A 19,499-nucleotide genomic window follows, 5' to 3' on the forward strand; every position below is an offset into this window, starting at 1 on the left:
ACGAATCGTCTTACTGCCTTCTGGCTGTCTTCCATTTTCCATTTTCTATTTTGTGTGCTATAGTTCTCATATCGGCGCCATGCAGAGAGGAAGATGAGTGGTGCAACAGACAACCGGTCTCTATACTCGTAGCGCATTTCTCATTCTACCCCATGTGGAATAAGCATTACCACATCTTTCAGTGGCAGACAGAATAATACCTTGACCATGGAGGTACCTCCATGCTTTGGCGTAGCCACCATTGACAGATAACTAATTGCTCAATGTACTTTCCGTCCTGGAATTCCCCGGCCCCAAACAGCCTACATATTAGTCTGGTTTCCAGACCTTTTGTCTACTGGACTCCGTTTACAAAAATGCGCCCTCCGCGGCGACGTAGTCGCCGCCTTTGCCGAAGGAAGGAAATACACTAGATTTTATATAGTGGAAGGGGCGTTGTGCGCACTTAGCGCACACTACACACCGAAAAGCCCGTACTACACACCGAAAAGCCCGTACGCTCGTGTTGCACTGTATGTACAAGTTTCAAGTCACCAGAAGTGTTTGCCGGTTTTGGGGGACTTTGTTATGGGGCACCAATAAAGTACCAAGTGTCTCATGGCAATTTCGTTACGAAATAAGTAAAATGGCATTTTTAAATCTGTCATTTTGTTGAAGAAATGTTCATTTTATCACAAAACCATTTGTTTTGCTAGGACGGGTCTGGGGCAATAAACATTACACCCTGGACAATTACCCCGGACCCTTAACCTGGCCCTAATCCTAATCTTAATCCTAATCCTGAACCTAATCCTAACCCTAACCCAAACCCTTTACCCTAAACCCAACCCTAACCCTAATCTTTACTGTAACCTTACCACTAACTAGTATTTAGCCGGGGGGGGGGGGGGGAGGGGCTGGGGGGGGGGTGGTTGCCCTCTGGGAGTAATTGCCCGGATGCGGTTAGGACATTTGGTTAGTTCATTTTGTCGACTAAAGAGACATTTCGTAATGAAATGGTCCATTCGATACTTGGCGCCCCATAATTTACACCACCGTGACTTTCCACTGAGGAACGCACTTCTTCTGCGTACCCTCTGCACAACAGTAGCGTACAGAATTTAGTGGCGGGGCCTTGAGGTGGAGTCCTAAAATGGCAGTGCCGACTAAAGCATCGAGATGGCTTCAAGCACTGCACGTAACGTACTCACTTTCGCTACAGAGTTCAGTGAGGACAAATCTAACTAATCCTGCTCCAGTTTCGACGTTGAAGGCGTCAATATCCTGTTTAGCAAAATAATACGAGCAGAGGGTCTGGACGCCAGACTAGCTACACATCGTCAGTAGGAGTGGCGTGATGACATGACGGTTGTATTGTGTTATACACTTATATTTAGCACAGCAATGATCACGTCACGGCGTTAACGCGCACGGAAAACTAGTCGGTTGACAAACTCGGTATGATCATTGCTCAAATCTCTACGGACTACTATCATATCGGGCAACTAAAACGTCAATTTCTTCCACTTGCGATGGATAGAGACTACACTTATCTCGTCCTGCTGCTAGCAGTTCTTGTTTCTGTGGACTATTGTCCCGTTTCAGAAGGTAAGAGAGGCATCTGATTTTTTTTTTCTTTGATCTGCATTGCACACATTTGACAATATTATATGCACTTTCGACACGTGCAAGAACAGTACGCCTGAAAATATTGTTCAACTAACTACAGTCTACTCGGCAGGCATATTTTTGTAAGTGACAGTGAGACCGCTTGTTCATCGATATCAGTTCTCCTTCAGAGGCATTTCACGAACAGTCTTAATGTTCATTATACTTGAGGGGCCAAAAATCCTTCATATTCAGTAGGATCATGACATAATGCTTAAGTTTTCGGTGAGTGTCAGTGTATACATTCGTCTGGTCCGGATGGCTTATTTTGTATATATTTTGTAAGATAGTTCCAATCTTGAGGTAACTCGCAATACGAGATTGATATGAGGAATGGAAATACAAAGAACATCCAAGAAATCCAAATCAAAACGTGTGAAATTTGTCTTTAAAGTGATTTCAATGTTCAATTCTGTTTACATTGTGGTGGTTACCAATTTGCGTCCCCATGGGACTTTGGGAATTAGGGCAGCCACTCACAAGTCTTTTGGAATGATTCAAACCAAATATCACAAACAACGCCTATGTCTTCATGCTTGAGAGGGTACTGAATTTGCTCCACACTGAAATAGCAAGAGTCTGCATCATAATACAAAGGCGTCGTGTTTGCTTGCCGAGACCATTGTGTGTATAACATTACATGTATAACATTCGAGCTATAAAAGCCAAATGAACTTTGGTCTTTATACGTCATGCAAGAAAAATTAATGTTCATAGAAGATAACAATCATTGCAAAACGTATGGGTGGGATATGCCTTCCCATACGTTTTGCAATGACTGTTTTCTTTTAGGTGTTGGTACGGGGTATAGGCCCCTGGTATGACTGAAAAATGAGTAGTTTCACCTTTAAAAAGAGCTCTAGTGTGGAGGGTTTTGTTTTGTTTTGTTTTTTTTTTTCTTTTTTACAAAATGATAGCCTTGTGGACTTTTTTAACATAATGTAAAAACTGAGTAGCACGATAAAGTGTTGTATACTTTCATTTGTATCCCATAGATATGAAACTCGAGGTATTACAAGATACAATTTGAATTTGTCTAAAATTAAGACTAATTACGGAAAGTTTTCTTTGTCATTTTTGTTGGTGTATTGTCATGGAATGATCTGCCGCTACCCATACGGGAGTGCAGCTAACCATATTCATTTCGTAGATCACACATTTTTGGTATTGTTTGCTGTGTAATACCAAAAGTACTATCATATGTGCCGTCGCCAATTCTATGGCTGAAATTCATAAACATATATATATATATATATATATATATATATATATATATATAATATTCCTTGCTTACTACAGTTACATTGCTTTAGACTCACATATAAGAGATGAACTATCATGTCAATTAAGGTTTCAGCTCAAATCTTTTGTGATGTAAATACTTGAAAATATATTCATGTTTCATGTATCTTTAAACTACTATTCATTAATAGAACTATTTGTTGTACTGTACTTATTACTCTTTTAGAACCTTTGTATCAGACAGATATTGGACTTGATTAGCATTCATACTGTTTTCTGATACCTTTATCCTGTAGTCATGCATGTGTCTTTTGTTATGTTTCATGCGAGTAACCATATGAATGTAGATAGCTAAACTTCAACCTCAAATTATGAATTCTAACGTGGGTTGTATGGCGTTGGTATGCTTTATGTGTAAACGACACGACTAAGTGTTATTCATTTCATTTAGGACTTGGTATCTTTGACATTTTAAAATATTGTTAAACATTAAGATGTGTATATAAGCTCACCTCAACCCAAACATAAGAACGATATTGTGTAGAATTCAAGTTTTATCCCTCTCCCTCCCATTGAGCACACCCACAATAACGGGATTTAAAGAACTAAGGTGATATTGTCAACTTAGTGATAGAAATCGACCAGACAAAGGAAACAAAAAAGTTAAACAAAAGCGCACACATTGCCTACTCTGTCTGTCGCCTACGGCAGGTTCATCCAAGGAGGTTCAAGAGATGGAGTAACAACAGTGCTATTCCCGTTGATCCCATGTTCGAAGCCGCCGCTCAATAACATTGGAAGCATGTGCCAAACAGGATCTGCCGCGCAGATACGAAGACAATTGACTCGTGTCTCATTGCAAAAAACACACAAACAAACAAAAACACTTTCAAAGGAAGATATGTCTTTGTGATGGCAATTACTTTTCGCTATCCCTTCTTATAAAAGGTAGGTGGTACAGACAAGAGGATGCGCGAAAAGAAATTGAGAAAAAAAAATGCTGAAATGAACATGAAAATTACTCGACTGGGCATATACCCGGGCACTAATCTGATATATCTATCAATAAAATATTATACTTGAAGATTATTCCATATTACTTTCATTCATGAAAATTAAGCGGAAAAGTGATAAAACCAGCTTTCCAGGATGGTACAGTTTTAAATATTTTCACATGATACAGCTCTTATTTACACTTTTGCGCACATTTCTAGACCGAATTGACTTTTGTTTTACATGCTTAATCATTAAGTGAAATTTCACTTTATCTAATTAATAGATAAGCAAAATATGGCCAACATTATGATAACGTTAAAAATACATCTTGATATTGCTCAGCAAGACGGCGGCGTCGAACATCGATCATCAAAGGCACAAGTGCACCTGTGGAATTCCTTTGTACATCAATAGAAATCTGCCAACTGTCTGAATACTAGATTACAGCCAGTTGGAACTCCATGTATAAAACCTTCTTGGTTCATCAACCAATGGCGCCCACAGACGTCAAGCATCAATAACATCAATAAAAAGAACGAACTCTTCTTTTTTCACATTGCATACAGCATCTGTTGTAGAGACTGTCCCCGACGTTCAGGAATGGACAAGGAAAGATATTCGACTGCCATGTCACTCCGAGAAGGTGCCGCTGGCTGTGTTTTGGACCAAGGAGAGCACTTCAAATCAGACAGTGGAGACGATGAAGGCTTCATTCTTCGATGGCTACTTTGCCAGCGAAGAGGAGCGGTTTAATATCGATGTGAACTATAATCTCGTCATCACCGACTTGCAAGTAGCAGATGAGGGTCGCTACTATTGCCAACTCATGTGGGAAAATTTCGAGATTCTCCTGAATTTCACTAATCTGACGGTTAGCGGTAAGTAATCTTTTGTTTTCATGACATTCGGGTCGATGTAGGGATGACCTACAGTACAGGTGAAAGACAATACTTTTGTAAATAAAACTGGCGAAACAAAGCTAACGGCTTCATGGAAAATCATGAATAAACCTTAATATCGATCGTCATTGACCAACCATGAATTTATTCTCGTGTAAGAGATAGAAAAAAAATATGATAACATCCCTTCATAATAACTTCGTATAGCAAAAGTTTAGTCAAAGGGTACTTTGTATGCGGTAAGGATATCAATTTTGAATTTGTGAATAAATCAGCAATCACCAATTTTACTGTTTCCCTATACTGTGACATCACACACATGTCTGTAGTCTTCTCATCCAGCGATGACAGCACATGATACACACAAAATTTTGACATTCATACTCTCTAAAAAAAAAATCGAGTGAAAATATTCACTCTTGAAGGAGTGAATACAAAAAAGAGTGAATTCAGAGTGAAACTGGAGTAAATTTAGAGTGAAAATGTTCATCTTAACTCATTTTGGAGTGACCTCAGGGATCACTTGAAGATTTTGGAGTGATCCTGACGTCACTCTATAACGAGTGAAAATGAACATTTTCACTCTAAATTCACTCCAATTTTACTCTAAATTCACTTTTTTGTACTCACTCCTTCAGGAGTGAATATTTTCACTCGATTTTTTTTTTGTTTTTTTTTAGAGAGTAAGTCAGGAACTGATACTCCGATTAATATTGTTGCATTTACTTCAGCTACATTATGTTTAATAGAATGGAATCAAGAAGTCATCTTTAACAGCAGGTATATTATTACATTGATGTTTCTTTCTTTTGATTAGAAGCTGTTGGTAATCTTGGACAAATCTAAACCAATGGGTATGAGATTACTTGTAATAAAGGGAAAATCCCTTTTTATTAGTATGAATTTCAGAAGATGTTGAATATGGCATAAATAATTTCAGAATGCACGGTAAAAGAAACACACCTACTGGACAACGTGTTATTCTGGAAGAATAATGATGGGGAAGGGCATATTCGATGTATACAAAATATTATAATAAATTGTATTTGTTGCTCACAACATTTTGTTCGTGCCGTTGGTCATGCACATTTTCCTGTTGTCTAGCTCCTGTGGTAGACACCCTCCCTACCATTCAAGGATGGAAAGGGAGAGACATCCAACTACCATGTGACTTCAAGGAGGAGCCTCTTGCTGTATACTGGGTCAAGGAGAGCATGTCACAACCTGAGCTGTCGACGAGTAAGGCATTCTACGATGGGGATTATGTGAGCATGGAGCAACGATTCGACATCGATAAGAACTTCGACCTGTTAATTACAGACCTAGAAGTGGCTGATGAGGGGCTCTACCACTGTCAGTTGGTGTTTACGACCTTCGAAAATTTCTCAAATTCCACCCTAATGACCGTAAACTGTGAGTATTTGTCTGTACCAAATTCTCTAGATAAAAAGTTGTAAAAGAGTTAAACGTTAAAGGTCCTGTTTACCTTTGGGAACAGTGATTTTAAAAATCGTAAACCGTAACTGTAGACGTTTTAGTCTGGAAATATTTTTATTATAACTATTGTTCTCATTTTGTACGTTTAACAATATTTAACATGGATTTTACGATTCAAATTTTACAGTGGTTGTTTCTGTACCTAACTCACATTAAGAACTATCTTAAAGCACTAATGCTGGGTGTTTGTTTCATCTGCAAATGGTAAATTGTGCCATCAACCAGAAATCAAATTTATCTGACCAACGAGCTTCAAGAAATGGAGTTCTAACTGTATATTTTTTTGCACAGTTGTCAGATTTCTGATAACAAAATAATTCCCCTAGTTCGTTTGTGCCTTTGATAAGAATGGTTCGATGCCGCCTTCTTTCTTTTGATTAGCAATCTGAACAGCATTTTGAAGGCTTACATTATAACCGCTACATTTTGCTTGTTTATCTATGGCATAATGTATGACATGAAATGAAATGTCACCTGATGACAAAGGTTATAACATCTCGAAATGATTGTGTGCAAAAGTCTAAATCTCAGGAATCTCTTCCGACAAATTAAACTAATGTGGTATAATCGTCAAGTGTCAAGTATGTCAGATTAGAGTAGACATTTAAACTCGAGCAATTAAACGTGTATTTTATCTTTGCACGGTTTTCATTCGCTCAACCCTTTGTCTGTACCAGTAAGTATACGTACCCTCATCTTTTATATAAAGTAGAGACGGCGAAGAACAATTATCATAACAAAAAGACATTATTTTCTTTTGAGAGAGGCTGGTTATGCAGAGACACATAAATCAATTGCCGTCCTGTCTGTGGAGCATCTATAGTTTGGCACACGCTTCAAAAAATCTTCTGGCGGCGGCACTAAATTTGGGATGACATGTATGTGTAAGGGCTTTTTTTATTGTAGTAAATAGCCAAAGTGTGTAGTATGGCCTACTCTTATGGATAAATCATAATTCAATTTCGATATCAATTTTCTTTCGTATTTCTCGCAAATAGCACAAGAAAGTATAATCATACAAAACATAAACTAGATAAAACTTCACCGGAATGTACAAGGGGGAGGGGGGGGGGGGCACATTCGAAATCATGCAAATAAAAGCATCATGTTTATCTTATGGACATAACAGTCGATCTCACTTTTGCCAATATAGTAATCATAACGCCGCCCATTGTAGCGCAAAGAGAATTGGAAATATTTAAAGATATTCTAAAAGGAATTAATGCTTCAACTTTTTTACTCCACTTGGAAGTGCATGCTGGGATTAAAAAGAAATAAGTAATAAAGTTTAAATGTTATTGACTTCACCACCGCAGATTTTATTAGCAATTCTTCGTAAGTGTTCTTTTGAGCTAAACCAACAGGGAAAACTGGTTGTAGAAATTGGAAGGGTGAATATTTAATATCTTAGAAGCCCTGCCCCGTCCCCCGTAACGGTTGCCCTGCACTTCATTATTAAAGGATAATATAGTACTGGTTGAGGTGAGGATTACGTTTTTTAAGTTTCTTGAGGTAGAAACCACTTTATTAGATTTTAAAAAGCATAGAATTCTGAGAAGAATTCAATGTTTATTTGGTAAAATTAGATTTTAACTTTTATTTCCATGACTTTGTTTTGGATGTCTCAGGCATTTTAAAAACAATAATTTTCATGAAAATAAACTTTGAATTCCTCTTAGACTTTTAACCTCTTTCACATTTCATGGGAGGTTTATCACTATCTCAACAAATCATCATAAAAAAAGTTGTAAACCTGAAGTCTCATCTCAACCGAAACTGTACCGTCTCTTTAAAGCGTGTCACAAGCGTGTTCAGACAAATATTGTTTTATTTCATTTTCAATTCATATTAAAGACTTATCTTAAAAGGTAGCCACAAGTGTATACTTTTCCTTCACATGAATATAGTGAAATAGATGAAATATAGTAAATAACAAGAAGTTGATCATTTGTTGGCCAACAGATTTTGTATGTTTTTCGATATAATTTCTTGTTCCATAGCAAAGGCTTCAGAACCTGCAATTGAGGAATGCGTCGACAAATTGCAGCCGAATTCAACCCTTTGTACACACCAAACTCCCTTCAATACTTCTTCTATTGACTTTACGTGTGTCGTGAGTGGATTCAAGCCTAACGTTACCATGTTCTGGACAGAGGAGTCGGGAAAGAGACTGTATTCCGTGGTTTCACAGCAAATAACACTCCCTGATGACACATACGAGAGGTTTGAGACAATTACTGTTTCAGCCAAAAACGGGGAGGAACAAACCTTCATGTGCACGGCTACTGGAGACTCTCTGAATGGAACGTCTACCGCAGAAATCACTGTGCTGCCTATACCAGGTTTCGTGAAATGTTGATTCTTTTTTTTGGGGGGGGGGGGGTCGAATTATGCATTGAATTACAACTCAAACAAATTGCCCTTCATCGACGTGAGTATAGAACTCTTTAATCAGTTCGTTAGAGTTTTGTGATAATAACATAATCGCGGGGATACTTACTCGGGTATGTCATTATGTCCCTTTTTAGTTACGTCGATGAAAGGGAATTGATTAATTACTAGCAATTAAACCAACTAGAAAGAAGAAAAAACATTGATTTGGAAAGGATATCAGGGTAGCAGCGGCGTGCGGCGGGTCAAGCTTTTCTCGTCACTGCTGAGTTTTCCGGACAATTTTTGAATACATGGTTTGATTTGGGTTTGCTACTGGGAAGTCCATTCCGATAGAATGAACGATTTTGTCGCTGTTATTGTTGTGGTGAGAGGAGGCAAAACGAAACTAATGTGCGTGTCAATGCAGCAAACATGCTAAAAGAAGAAATAGTTCACTATGTAAATATGAAGAAATATACGCTATTATCCGCACTATTCGAATATCATCATAATTGGTTTATTGCCACTTAGTCTAATATCAGATGGTCTACTTCCCAGTTCGTCTAACACCACTACACGCTAGTCTGTACGGCTACACTCATTTGGTCCACTATCAATTTCGTCTAATGCCCGTTTGGTCTAATCCATACTTGGTTTAATGCCCAGTCAGGCTAATTGTAATTTCGTCTAATAATCAGATGGTCTAATGTCAATTTGTGTGTTCTTGGATTTACCCCATTTTGTCTAGTAAACTGTGGTATTAGACGACATTGGTATAGCTCATCTGGAAGTAGACCAACTTGTAAAGAGGCTATTAAAGTGGCAATTGGACTAAATGGTCAGTAGACGAACTGATTCTAGGCGAAACGGGAGTAGACCATTAAATTGGGTTGAGAGTAATGGCTATTAGATAAAGTGGGAGTAGATCAAGTGATAGATCACTATCATAATTTTGTTCCACTACTAATTTGCAATTTGTTTGTTACTCGTTACACAGAATGCACAAATCGTATTTGCATAATTATTCAGAGATCGATAAATGAAGTAATTGACTAATTACTTGTTTCCTCTGTATCTGTATCAAAATTTCAGGAAAACGCGATAACTCTGGTCTCATAATTGGACTGTCCATTGGTGTGCCGTGTGCTTTAACAATCCTATTGTTGCTTATTCGAAGACGGAAAGGTATGAAGATTTGATTTTAGTAACCAAGCAAACTGAAATCAAATGAATCACAGTTGATCTATTCCACCCCCCCCCCCCCGGGGGGGGGGGGGGGGACTGAGGGCAGATTATAGTCAATTGAGGGTCATCGGAAACACCTTCCCCCTTCACTACTCTCTCTCTCTCTCTCTCTCTCTCTCTTTCTCTTTCAATCTCCCCCCCCCCCCCCCACACACACACACCTAACCCCCGCCTATCTGACGGGAATCTTTTGGAGGAACCGTTGGAGAGTCATCCGTTTTGTTGTTATTTGTTCGAATCATTTTGTTTATTCCCACATTTCTTTTTTTTTTAAGGGAGGGGGGGGGGGGTTGTAGCTCCCTCGTCGGTCGCATGGTCCTTGCATTACGTTCACCAATTCAACGGCAGCAGATACTGCTTATCCCATGCTAATACAGAAAGCCATGTGTATTCAAGTTGAAAGACCTCTGGTCCCGTGTTTTTTGTTTTATTCGCGTAGAAATTGAAAATCATGAGTTAGGAAATGTTTGACACATCGTACATCGTTATCTCCTTTGAACAGAGAGAGAGAAAAAAAAAATAAAGAAGTCGACGAAAAAACCTTAAAACAGTTTTGTTACCGACGATGGCAGTGTATTCGAAGTTATTTCAATCATTTATAAATTTCATAAAATTGACACAAATAAAATTCATCCAACATATTTTCACATTTATACATACAAATACATAGTTATAAAAATGCGCACCATTCCTACTTGGGGGCCACAGTGGGCCATGAAATTGGGTTGGTTTTTCTCTACAACCAAAAAAAAAAAGGCTAGTATAGTGCTATGAATTAGTACATTGCTGTAAAGTGTATAGTTCAAGCTTCTTCATTGTAGATAGGGCTACACCGTGTAAAATGTTGCTTGCAATACTAAGATGACCGCGAGGCCCCCAGGGTCTCTTGTTTATGAAGCCTGTTATCTCGAGACAAAAACAAAAAAACGCAAAAAAAAAGCAATGGCCTCCTTGGCAGTTTTGCTCATGTCTGTTATTTGCAAGTCGACTTTTGGTTTAAAATGTAGAGTGGCCACTAGAAAGCGGAAAATTCTTGTGGAAGCACCCTGTAAAGCATCGTATAGTGAACACGCACTTTTCATCATATGCGTATCTAAAATAATTTATTTTCAGTTATGATGTAAACTCGAACAATTGCCCATGAAATCTGTTGGGTCATGTATATAGCCCATGGAAATTTCAGAATTTCAATGTAAACATGTACAGTTACTCTTCTTTATGCGGTTTCATCTGATATCAACATGAGTACCTAAGTGACTTTTTTTAAAGAATAAAAACACCAACACCAAAGGTATGTAACTCAATTAAATCAGGAAATACTCGTTTTCGTGTGGTATAGGGCCTGTTCATTTAATAATCAATATTCGTCCCCCTCACTCAGAAGGCACTTTCAAATCTAAATCCCTTTTCTGCATTCATGTTGGTGATAAGAAAAATATAATGCGATTTGATATTGTCGAGTGGTTTAGAAGTCTAATTATACCTATAGATATCTTCTGTCATGACGCATTCCTGTTATTTTCTGCTCGCAGGGTTAGTATAACCACTACCATCACATTCCTGCAAAATATGTACATAACAGAGCAATTTAAGTGTTGTCATAACTATAAAATGTCTATTAAATTTATATAAAGTAGTCAACAAGCAATACACTTAATAGCGACAAAGGACATTTCAGGGTCTGTTTCTACATGTGGATGCTTGTTTGGCAGGTTGATTGTTTTTGATTTTGTTCGTCAATATTCCTTCATGTGAAAGACGCCGATTTATAAATCTATGCTTATTATTGATAAATCTCCAGCGCCGACCCTGCAAGTAGTAGTTTGTAATAATATCTACAAATACCAACTGCATTGAATTCCGTATCTAAAGATTTCTTTCATCCTCAGTTCTTAAGAGATATAGACTTCGACGGAAGATAAGAGGTTACAAACCCGGAAGGTCATGTTGTCGAAGCTCTACATCCCCGTCGAAGGTAAACATCGCTTTCTTCGGTGAAATCGCTGCTGGCAAATCCTGTCTCATCAACTCGCTTAACTACGCTCTAACAGGTATACATATAAGTTCACTCTTTGATTGTTGCTTTTGTTGATTTTGAAAGAAGACGAACATCAAACACTCCGCTCTTCTCCAAGAAACATAACAAAACTTCTTCGCACTTTCCTTCAATTTTAAAACTTGCTCCATCAACCCAACGCATATCACCTATACCTGGTAGATCAATTCAGGTATCGAGTGCTTACATCATCTTGATATTCATTTGCTAATGTGTGAAATATAAAGGTGCACTTTGTTTAAACATGATACACGTAAGGGCAGACAACGAACTGATGATGATAAAATAAACAAAAGCACATGTGTGTATGCTTTTTTGTGCGATCATCCTGCATAATAACGACTATCGCAATTCTAGTTATGTGCGTTTTGCACAGTGATCTTCGTACATTATACCTTAATAATACAATGTATTTATATGTGTAAAGAGATCCTCCAAGCCACTGGTGTTTGAATAAGCTCACAGCAGTAATGTCTGCAGTTGTATAGGACAATGTTTACGATGGGATATTTTTATGACAAAGACGTGTAAAAAAATAAAGATAGCATATCTTGCTAAATCATGATCCATGTAATTATTGTATCGTTCTTTTTAGTCATTCAATCTGTAAGTCCGAAAGTGACCGGAAATTGAGCACCATCTATATTCTCTAGTAGGACTACAACAACCATAAGACCATTATTGGAAGTGATCAACTTGGCTGTCATTTTGTGTGTACGGAACTTGTAACCTATATTCAAGCCTATGTTCAGACCGCTTTTCAGGTTGCTTTAAAAGTCTGTCAACATAAAAAAAAACCCACAAAAAACAAAAAATAAAAACGACCCTTTGACCCTCAAAAGCACTGCATTATAAGTTTGTGCAGCTGTTGTCATCCAACTACAGGTTCATTTATAGGGTACGCGACCGACAACCACAAGTGATACAGCCCACGAGTCATACAGCTCATGAGTTATACAACTCACGAGTCATTAATACTTAGTTCGACACCAAGCTAACAAGGTCCACGAGACCGACACATTAAGCCCCGTGTTGTATCTGTCGAACCCGTGGGCTGTATGACTAGTTGTCTAGTTAAGTGGGATGACCCCCATTTATAGAGGTGTTTACTTAAGATTTTTTCGTAGATTTGTCTCCTTTTGAGTGAGCAGACCACAACTTTGTTATGAGGCTATTTCAGTGTTATACAAAAATGGTAAATATATAAAATGGTAAATGATCGTCACCTGAGATTGATTTCTTTAAGGTGGAAAATTGCAATCAGTCGCAAGTTGATATCAATTGCAGTTTCAGGGGATTTGAAATTGATTTCTATCCCAAGTTTTATGAGACGGGGGCAAGGATGGAGTAATGTTTGATTTGATTTTTTTTTTTTGTTCATGAAACTTAAAGATGCCTGATGCAGCTGCTGTTATGCATGGTTCCTCGTGTATGTGTGCTCGATGTCCGTGTATGTGTGTGTGTGGGGGGGGGGGGGGGGGTGTCATAAACGTATATCAGTATAGTACTCTATTTTGGGTATCCATATGTTTCATTAAAAAAAAAAACACCTCACAACTGTACAATCTATATAAAGTTTCAAAGTTTCGAGGTTTAAGATTTATTTCACATCTTTTAAAGTAAATACATCATAAACAGGAATACAAAATCTAAATCACCTATATCATATTTCACATAAAGAACATACTGAAATACAATTCGAAATATCACACAAAATATATGGCAATAAGGTAAGATGACACCATGTCATTCGACACACACACACACACACACACACACACACACACACGCACACACACACACATACACACACAAACGCAGCAGATATGGGGACATATCAAGGCTAATCCATGTGTGAAGGCCGTTGACATATCAAGGCTAATCCCGTTTTTACTGCTCTTCTTACATTTTGCTACAAACACTTACAAATACAAGCAAACTAAAGAGCTACAACACCACCAATAGAAAACATTTCATGAAAGAACAGGCAATCAATGAAATGTTCATGTAATCTTACAATATACAGCATAATATTATTCTTTGTCTTATAGTTACAATTTATGCTTCTTTTTAAAATTGCTTAACCCTATAAAGCCCAAGCTATTTTGACCCCTTGCAGGTCCAAGGGGGGGGGGGGCACATTGTTCCCCCCACCCATATAACGTCTTTATTATACCATGTATGACCGTCATATTTGGCACGTGAGTAGAGCAACTCATACTCTACATGACCCAACATTTGAAATTTCTCAAGGTCATCCACTGAGGGCGCTATTTACCAAAATATAAAGATATACATAGGAAATACGCTAAAATCATGCTTTTTCTTTTTATTTATTTATCTCCAGTATATATGTTCTTGTTTTATATCAATCATTTTCATATTTCCCACAAAGGATAGCAAGTCAATCTTCACTCTTTGTTATGGCTGAAATTTCTCAAGGTCAACATGTGGGGGCGCTATTCATTACAATATAAAGAAATTTTGAAACCTATGATGTATTGCTTGGAATGGATACATATTAATGGCATCACATTTTATATTTCAAAACAAAATATTGAAGTTTTGAGTTTGCAGATTGATAACATGATAAACAAATGATATTACAGGCAAAGCTTGTGTGAAGATAACACAAAATAAAAGGGTAGTCTTTGAAAAATGCTGTATTTCTAATTATTTCTATTACATGTACTGCTTGATGCCTATGTCATATGAGAAATAAAGGAAATGATAAGAAAACCATTTCAGGGTAATTCACAACCATAATTATTTCACATTTTGGTCCTTCAGCAAATTACAGTCAAGAAAACCCCCATTTCATCCATTATTATATTGTTAACTGAAATTGGAACAGCACAAAATCTGACGAACATGGTTGTCAGTTTAGGGTTGCCATGGCAACCAGCAATATCGGACATAGCTAAATTATATATAAAAAATGTTCGCAATAAGATTTTAGGAAAAGTCACCAAATTTGGTTGAAATCGAGTAAAGGGTGTAGGAGTGGCAAATGAAAATACGGTAGGGGGCACAATGTGCCATCCCCCCCCCCCCCTTGGGCTTTATAGGGTTAAAGTGGAACACTGTTTAAACTTTAACAAGCTATTCCGAATTGCAAGACCCTTGTAATAAATTACCGCTCTTCAGAAATTATGTCTTTATAAAGAAATATACATCTTATGAGAATTTCTAGTAACATACATGCTCACGGCAGAAATATTAATACACATTAGAGGTTGTGGGAAAGAAAATATGAGAAGATAGAAAAAGACAAGGAAAATGAAGGGGGATTGAGAGTGAAACAAATAGATTTTTATTCCCGTTACCGAACTTTGTTGTGTGGTTCTCTTTGTTCAACGGACAGGAAAATATTCCACCATAGCCGACGAAGGGTACACAGAACAGGCAGGAGGAAAGACTCATCACATATTAACTGAGAGAATCGATTTGATCGAGACTAGTGGAATAACGGACTTCTCTTACAAGACTTTAGATGGCCTTGAAGACGAAATTGGTGAGTAAAATTGTGTTACAGGAAAATTAATTATCCCTCTTGTAATCACTCACTTGTGGCAAACAGACATATACGGCTGTGTACATCGTTATCACTATCATCATGATCATATCTTCCATGCAATTACCGTCGCTATTGTCAGTTTTTGTTGGTGCTTTTACGCAATCACAGCCTATCAACAATCTAAATCATTGGTCACTCAATTTCTACCTTGTTCCTGTTCCCTTTATACCATTCCCATCTTGTACGTGTACCTGCTGCTTCATTCTATTTCTAGTAATCTCTTTTAAGGTACTGTTGTGTTTAGTCTTTGTCGTTGTGACTCAATAGACTATCTGCAAACACTCTATTTCTATTTCCTCCACAGTCAGACAAATTTGCTTAAGACTCTACTCTTTTGTTTTCATCCACGGTACAAAGGCGTTGGTTTGGAAGCAAATGTCTTATATTTCACAAGTTGCATTTTACATTAATTGTCGTTAAGTACGTGGGAACATCGGCATTAGTACATTGTTGATAATGTATTGTATAATCAAATACTTGTATGTTAAGTTATTTAGGAGTCGTTTGCATCATCGTATTCGTACATTTTTATGTTCTGTTGAAAAAAAGAAGAAGAAATTACCTTGAACTTGTACAATTGTTGTATATCGATGGAATCAGACCCTACGTGGTATATGTGGCTTAATGATTGGACCTTCCTTGTCCGTCTTGAATAATACGGTGCCTTTAATTGCATCACATGACCAACATCGAGGTTGGCCACAATAATTGCATAAACGTTTATAGTCACATTAGTTTTTAGGTGTTTTTTTGTTTGTTTATATGTTTGTTGTTGTTGTTTTTATATGTGTAGTGTTCGTAGTAAAAAAAAAAAAAAAAAAATCGGCGACCCTTTGTAAAACGATAATTCAAATTATAGCCAAAAAACATCCCCCCTAAAAAAACCCAAATAAACAAAAAACAAAAAACAAAACAAAACAAAACAAAACAAAAACAAGAACAGAGCCAATATGTTTTACCATGAACTTACAACGACGACCATGTCTTGTATTGCATTAGGATAACCGGATTGCTGTGAACATGTCGAAGAAGGTCATTTCTTTTTAGTCATAATCAAATCAAATGTCGGAATGAGAAGCGCGAACCTTTCAAAGAGGCTGGGCAATGTGTTCAATCAAGTATCAATTATGTGTTATTCATGGCACAATCATTTCCATTCCATGAATGTAGTTTTCATATTAAAGTGAGGTGTTCATGTTTCGAGCAAACCGCGGACAAACTGTCAGTTCGAAAACAATTCTTGCTATTCTTGCTATGAGAGAGAGAGAGAGAGAGAGAGAGAGAGAGAGCAAGAAACAAACACGAGGACGCGAAAGACTTCCATTGTTATGTTTGCACTCGGGTCCATTTCCACAAATTTTCTCGAAAACTGACGCTGTGTATTGAGGTTGCAGTCAGCTCTAAACTCTGAAGCACTGCACTAGATCGTTTTCATTTTTTTTTTTATAATAAAACCACATACCAACAGTCGAGTCTATTAAACTGTTTTTATTAAGCATCACAATTAATTCATTTCATCTTTGCTTTTTTTTTTTCTCTCTCTCCAGATGGTATATTTACTGTTAATGGTAGGACAAATGTCTGGAGAGAGGACGAGGAATGTCATTGCGCTGTATTTGTCTATCATCACAGGTGAGAGATTCATTACACAGTGTTCCAATTTACCTGTGTTCAGTCTTCTTCCTCTGGAAATAGTGCAGTGAATGATGAGCATTGTATAGTGAAATGCCACTACATGCTTAAGCTGATTGTATTTGAGTAGCATCAATTGGACAGAATCGGAAAATATAGCCAAGGTAGAATTTGATCTTGAATGTCATATTCTGGTATGTTTTTACACAACTCTTAGGTATGTTAGCACATAAGGTGAGATGAGGATGTCAAATCCCACTATTCGTCTTCAGTCTACCTTTATGAATGATTAGGACGACACTTTTTTACAATCATTCAAAAAAGACATGTGATTTCAAATGTTGTAGTATTAATGTCTGTGCAATGCAGGCTAATGAGATTTTTTTTTAAGTGAAAACATTATTGCCTCAACTTCCACCTATTATCATAAATGAACAAGATGAGGTAGTCACGTGCTGTGTGATAACAGCCGGTGATGCAGCTGTTTGTGAAAAGTGCAAAACTCAAACAAAAATAAAGAGAAAAATATAGTGTGTTTGTGTGTGTGTGTGTGTGTGTGTGTGTGTGTGTGCGTGTGTGTGTATGTGTGTAAAGTTGCTCAATTGTATTTATATCATGCAGATTTTCATTAACATTTTCACAAAACATATAAAATCGTTCTATGTCTTGAATTAGATCTATCAATTTCATATCAACCTTCAAACGCAGTGAATTTTCACTATAGCTGGCAACCTTCTTTTCATCTCCTCACACCAAACAAGGTGACGGGAACTGTCCGTTTTTTTGCTATGGCGCCCAAGAAAGAACCATGTCGGGTACAAAATCGACAAAAAATTGTATTCTTATCTCAATATCAAGAGCAAAATAAAATCACCAGTTGAAGTTTAATTTTGTAACAAATTTATTGATGGGGAAGTGCTATTGTAACGGAACAAAATATGGTTTCTTTTGGTGCACCAAATCAAAAACCGGTATGTTGCCGTTACCGTGCTCGGTGTGCGGAGGCCTTGCTACCTATGTGCAATGGCAATTGTTCTATTTAATACCAGAAAGATGGCAAAAGCAGCCATTTCCGATTTCTATCAAGAAACGCAGATTTAGATGACACGACAAAGGTGGAAAAAAAAAGACTCATCTCCCTGATCATTCACCCGGACCAACGCATCCGGCAGACGAAATGTACACATTTTTTACAACCTTGATAATTCAAGAAAAATGTGAAAATAAAGAAATTCGAGCAGATTTCCTTAACCCTTTAATATCCCAAGACACCTCTACAACAAGGTTTGCAATCAAATTTAGTGTGTCTTTTACACATTACACGTTTCACATTGTAACTCATTCAGATAATGTTTCTTTACTGTATTGGTTCTGGAAGTAGCTCATTTTTAATTCTTCTTCTACTTCTTTTACCTTTATGTAATAAAAAGAAGTGTATTGCAAGCCTATTGTTGAAAACTACAGGGGCATTCCCTTAGGGCTGACGTCCACTAGGGAGCGGATAAGCCTAGGAAGGGTTGCAGAATCAAATTCTATCATTTCGGCATCTTGCCCGCGTCATACTGGGAAAAGTGTGCGAATCGGCTTGTCTTGGGACATTCCTAGGAATCTGTGCGGACTGACTGCAGACATTCCTAGGAGTGTCTTACCAATCACTCAGGAAGAGCGCAAAATACCCCGGAAAATGATAATCGTATCCCGATAGCGCGGACACATCTAAGATTAAATCAGGAGTGGTATAAAATCATGAACGAGGAAAATTAGGATGAATTGCCGACAACATAAGTTAGGTACGCGGAAAGTATAAAGGAAATGGTACAAGGTTATAAACTGGAAGCCGGCTTTCGGTTTTTCTTATTTAAGTGCTAGCCGTCACGGAGGTCGATCACACTAGCTGAAATCAACTTTGGCCTATTGCTTCCAATACAAGCTATGAGAGATGCTCAGATAGCTGCAGTAGTCCCGGTGCCCTTTGAATGGGTTAGGACGGTCAAATTCTAATAAGTTAAAATAACCTCAAACGTAAGTCTTAGTACAGTACTTTGCCTTACGTATTTGAGCTGGGCGGTCACATTTGAAAAACGATGTACTACGTAATGGCAACTATACTGTATTAAAAATCCTGCTAATGAATATGATTTCTGAAAAGAACGAAACAAAACAAAAAGAACAAGTTTACTCGGAACGGAGGGGGCTGCTTCCTCTTCTTCCTAGTTACTGTTGACAGAGTATCCACTGCATTCTGCTGTGCTTTCTTCATTGGACGCCGGGAAATATGGACATTTACCTGTTCCTCATCAGAGGAAGAAAGGTTCGGCTGCGGGACTAGGAGAGG

General features: G+C 37.6%; 1 protein-coding gene across 1 annotated transcript in view; it reads left to right on the top strand.

The window, feature by feature from the left end:
• The first annotated feature begins 1,511 nt into the window (after positions 1-1,511).
• Positions 1,512-19,499, top strand: part of LOC140239735 (uncharacterized) — a 134,272-nt gene continuing 116,284 nt past the window's right edge. The window contains exons 1-5 of the mRNA XM_072319557.1: positions 1,512-1,587; positions 4,452-4,763; positions 5,889-6,197; positions 8,282-8,623; positions 12,958-12,978. Coding sequence (XP_072175658.1) covers positions 1,512-1,587; positions 4,452-4,763; positions 5,889-6,197; positions 8,282-8,623; positions 12,958-12,978 — 1,060 coding nt within the window. The remainder of the gene's footprint in view (positions 1,588-4,451; positions 4,764-5,888; positions 6,198-8,281; positions 8,624-12,957; positions 12,979-19,499) is intronic.

The sequence above is a fragment of the Diadema setosum genome, chromosome 16 (genome assembly GCF_964275005.1).
Source record: "Diadema setosum chromosome 16, eeDiaSeto1, whole genome shotgun sequence".
In the NCBI taxonomy this organism is placed as follows: Eukaryota; Metazoa; Echinodermata; class Echinoidea; order Diadematoida; family Diadematidae; genus Diadema; species Diadema setosum.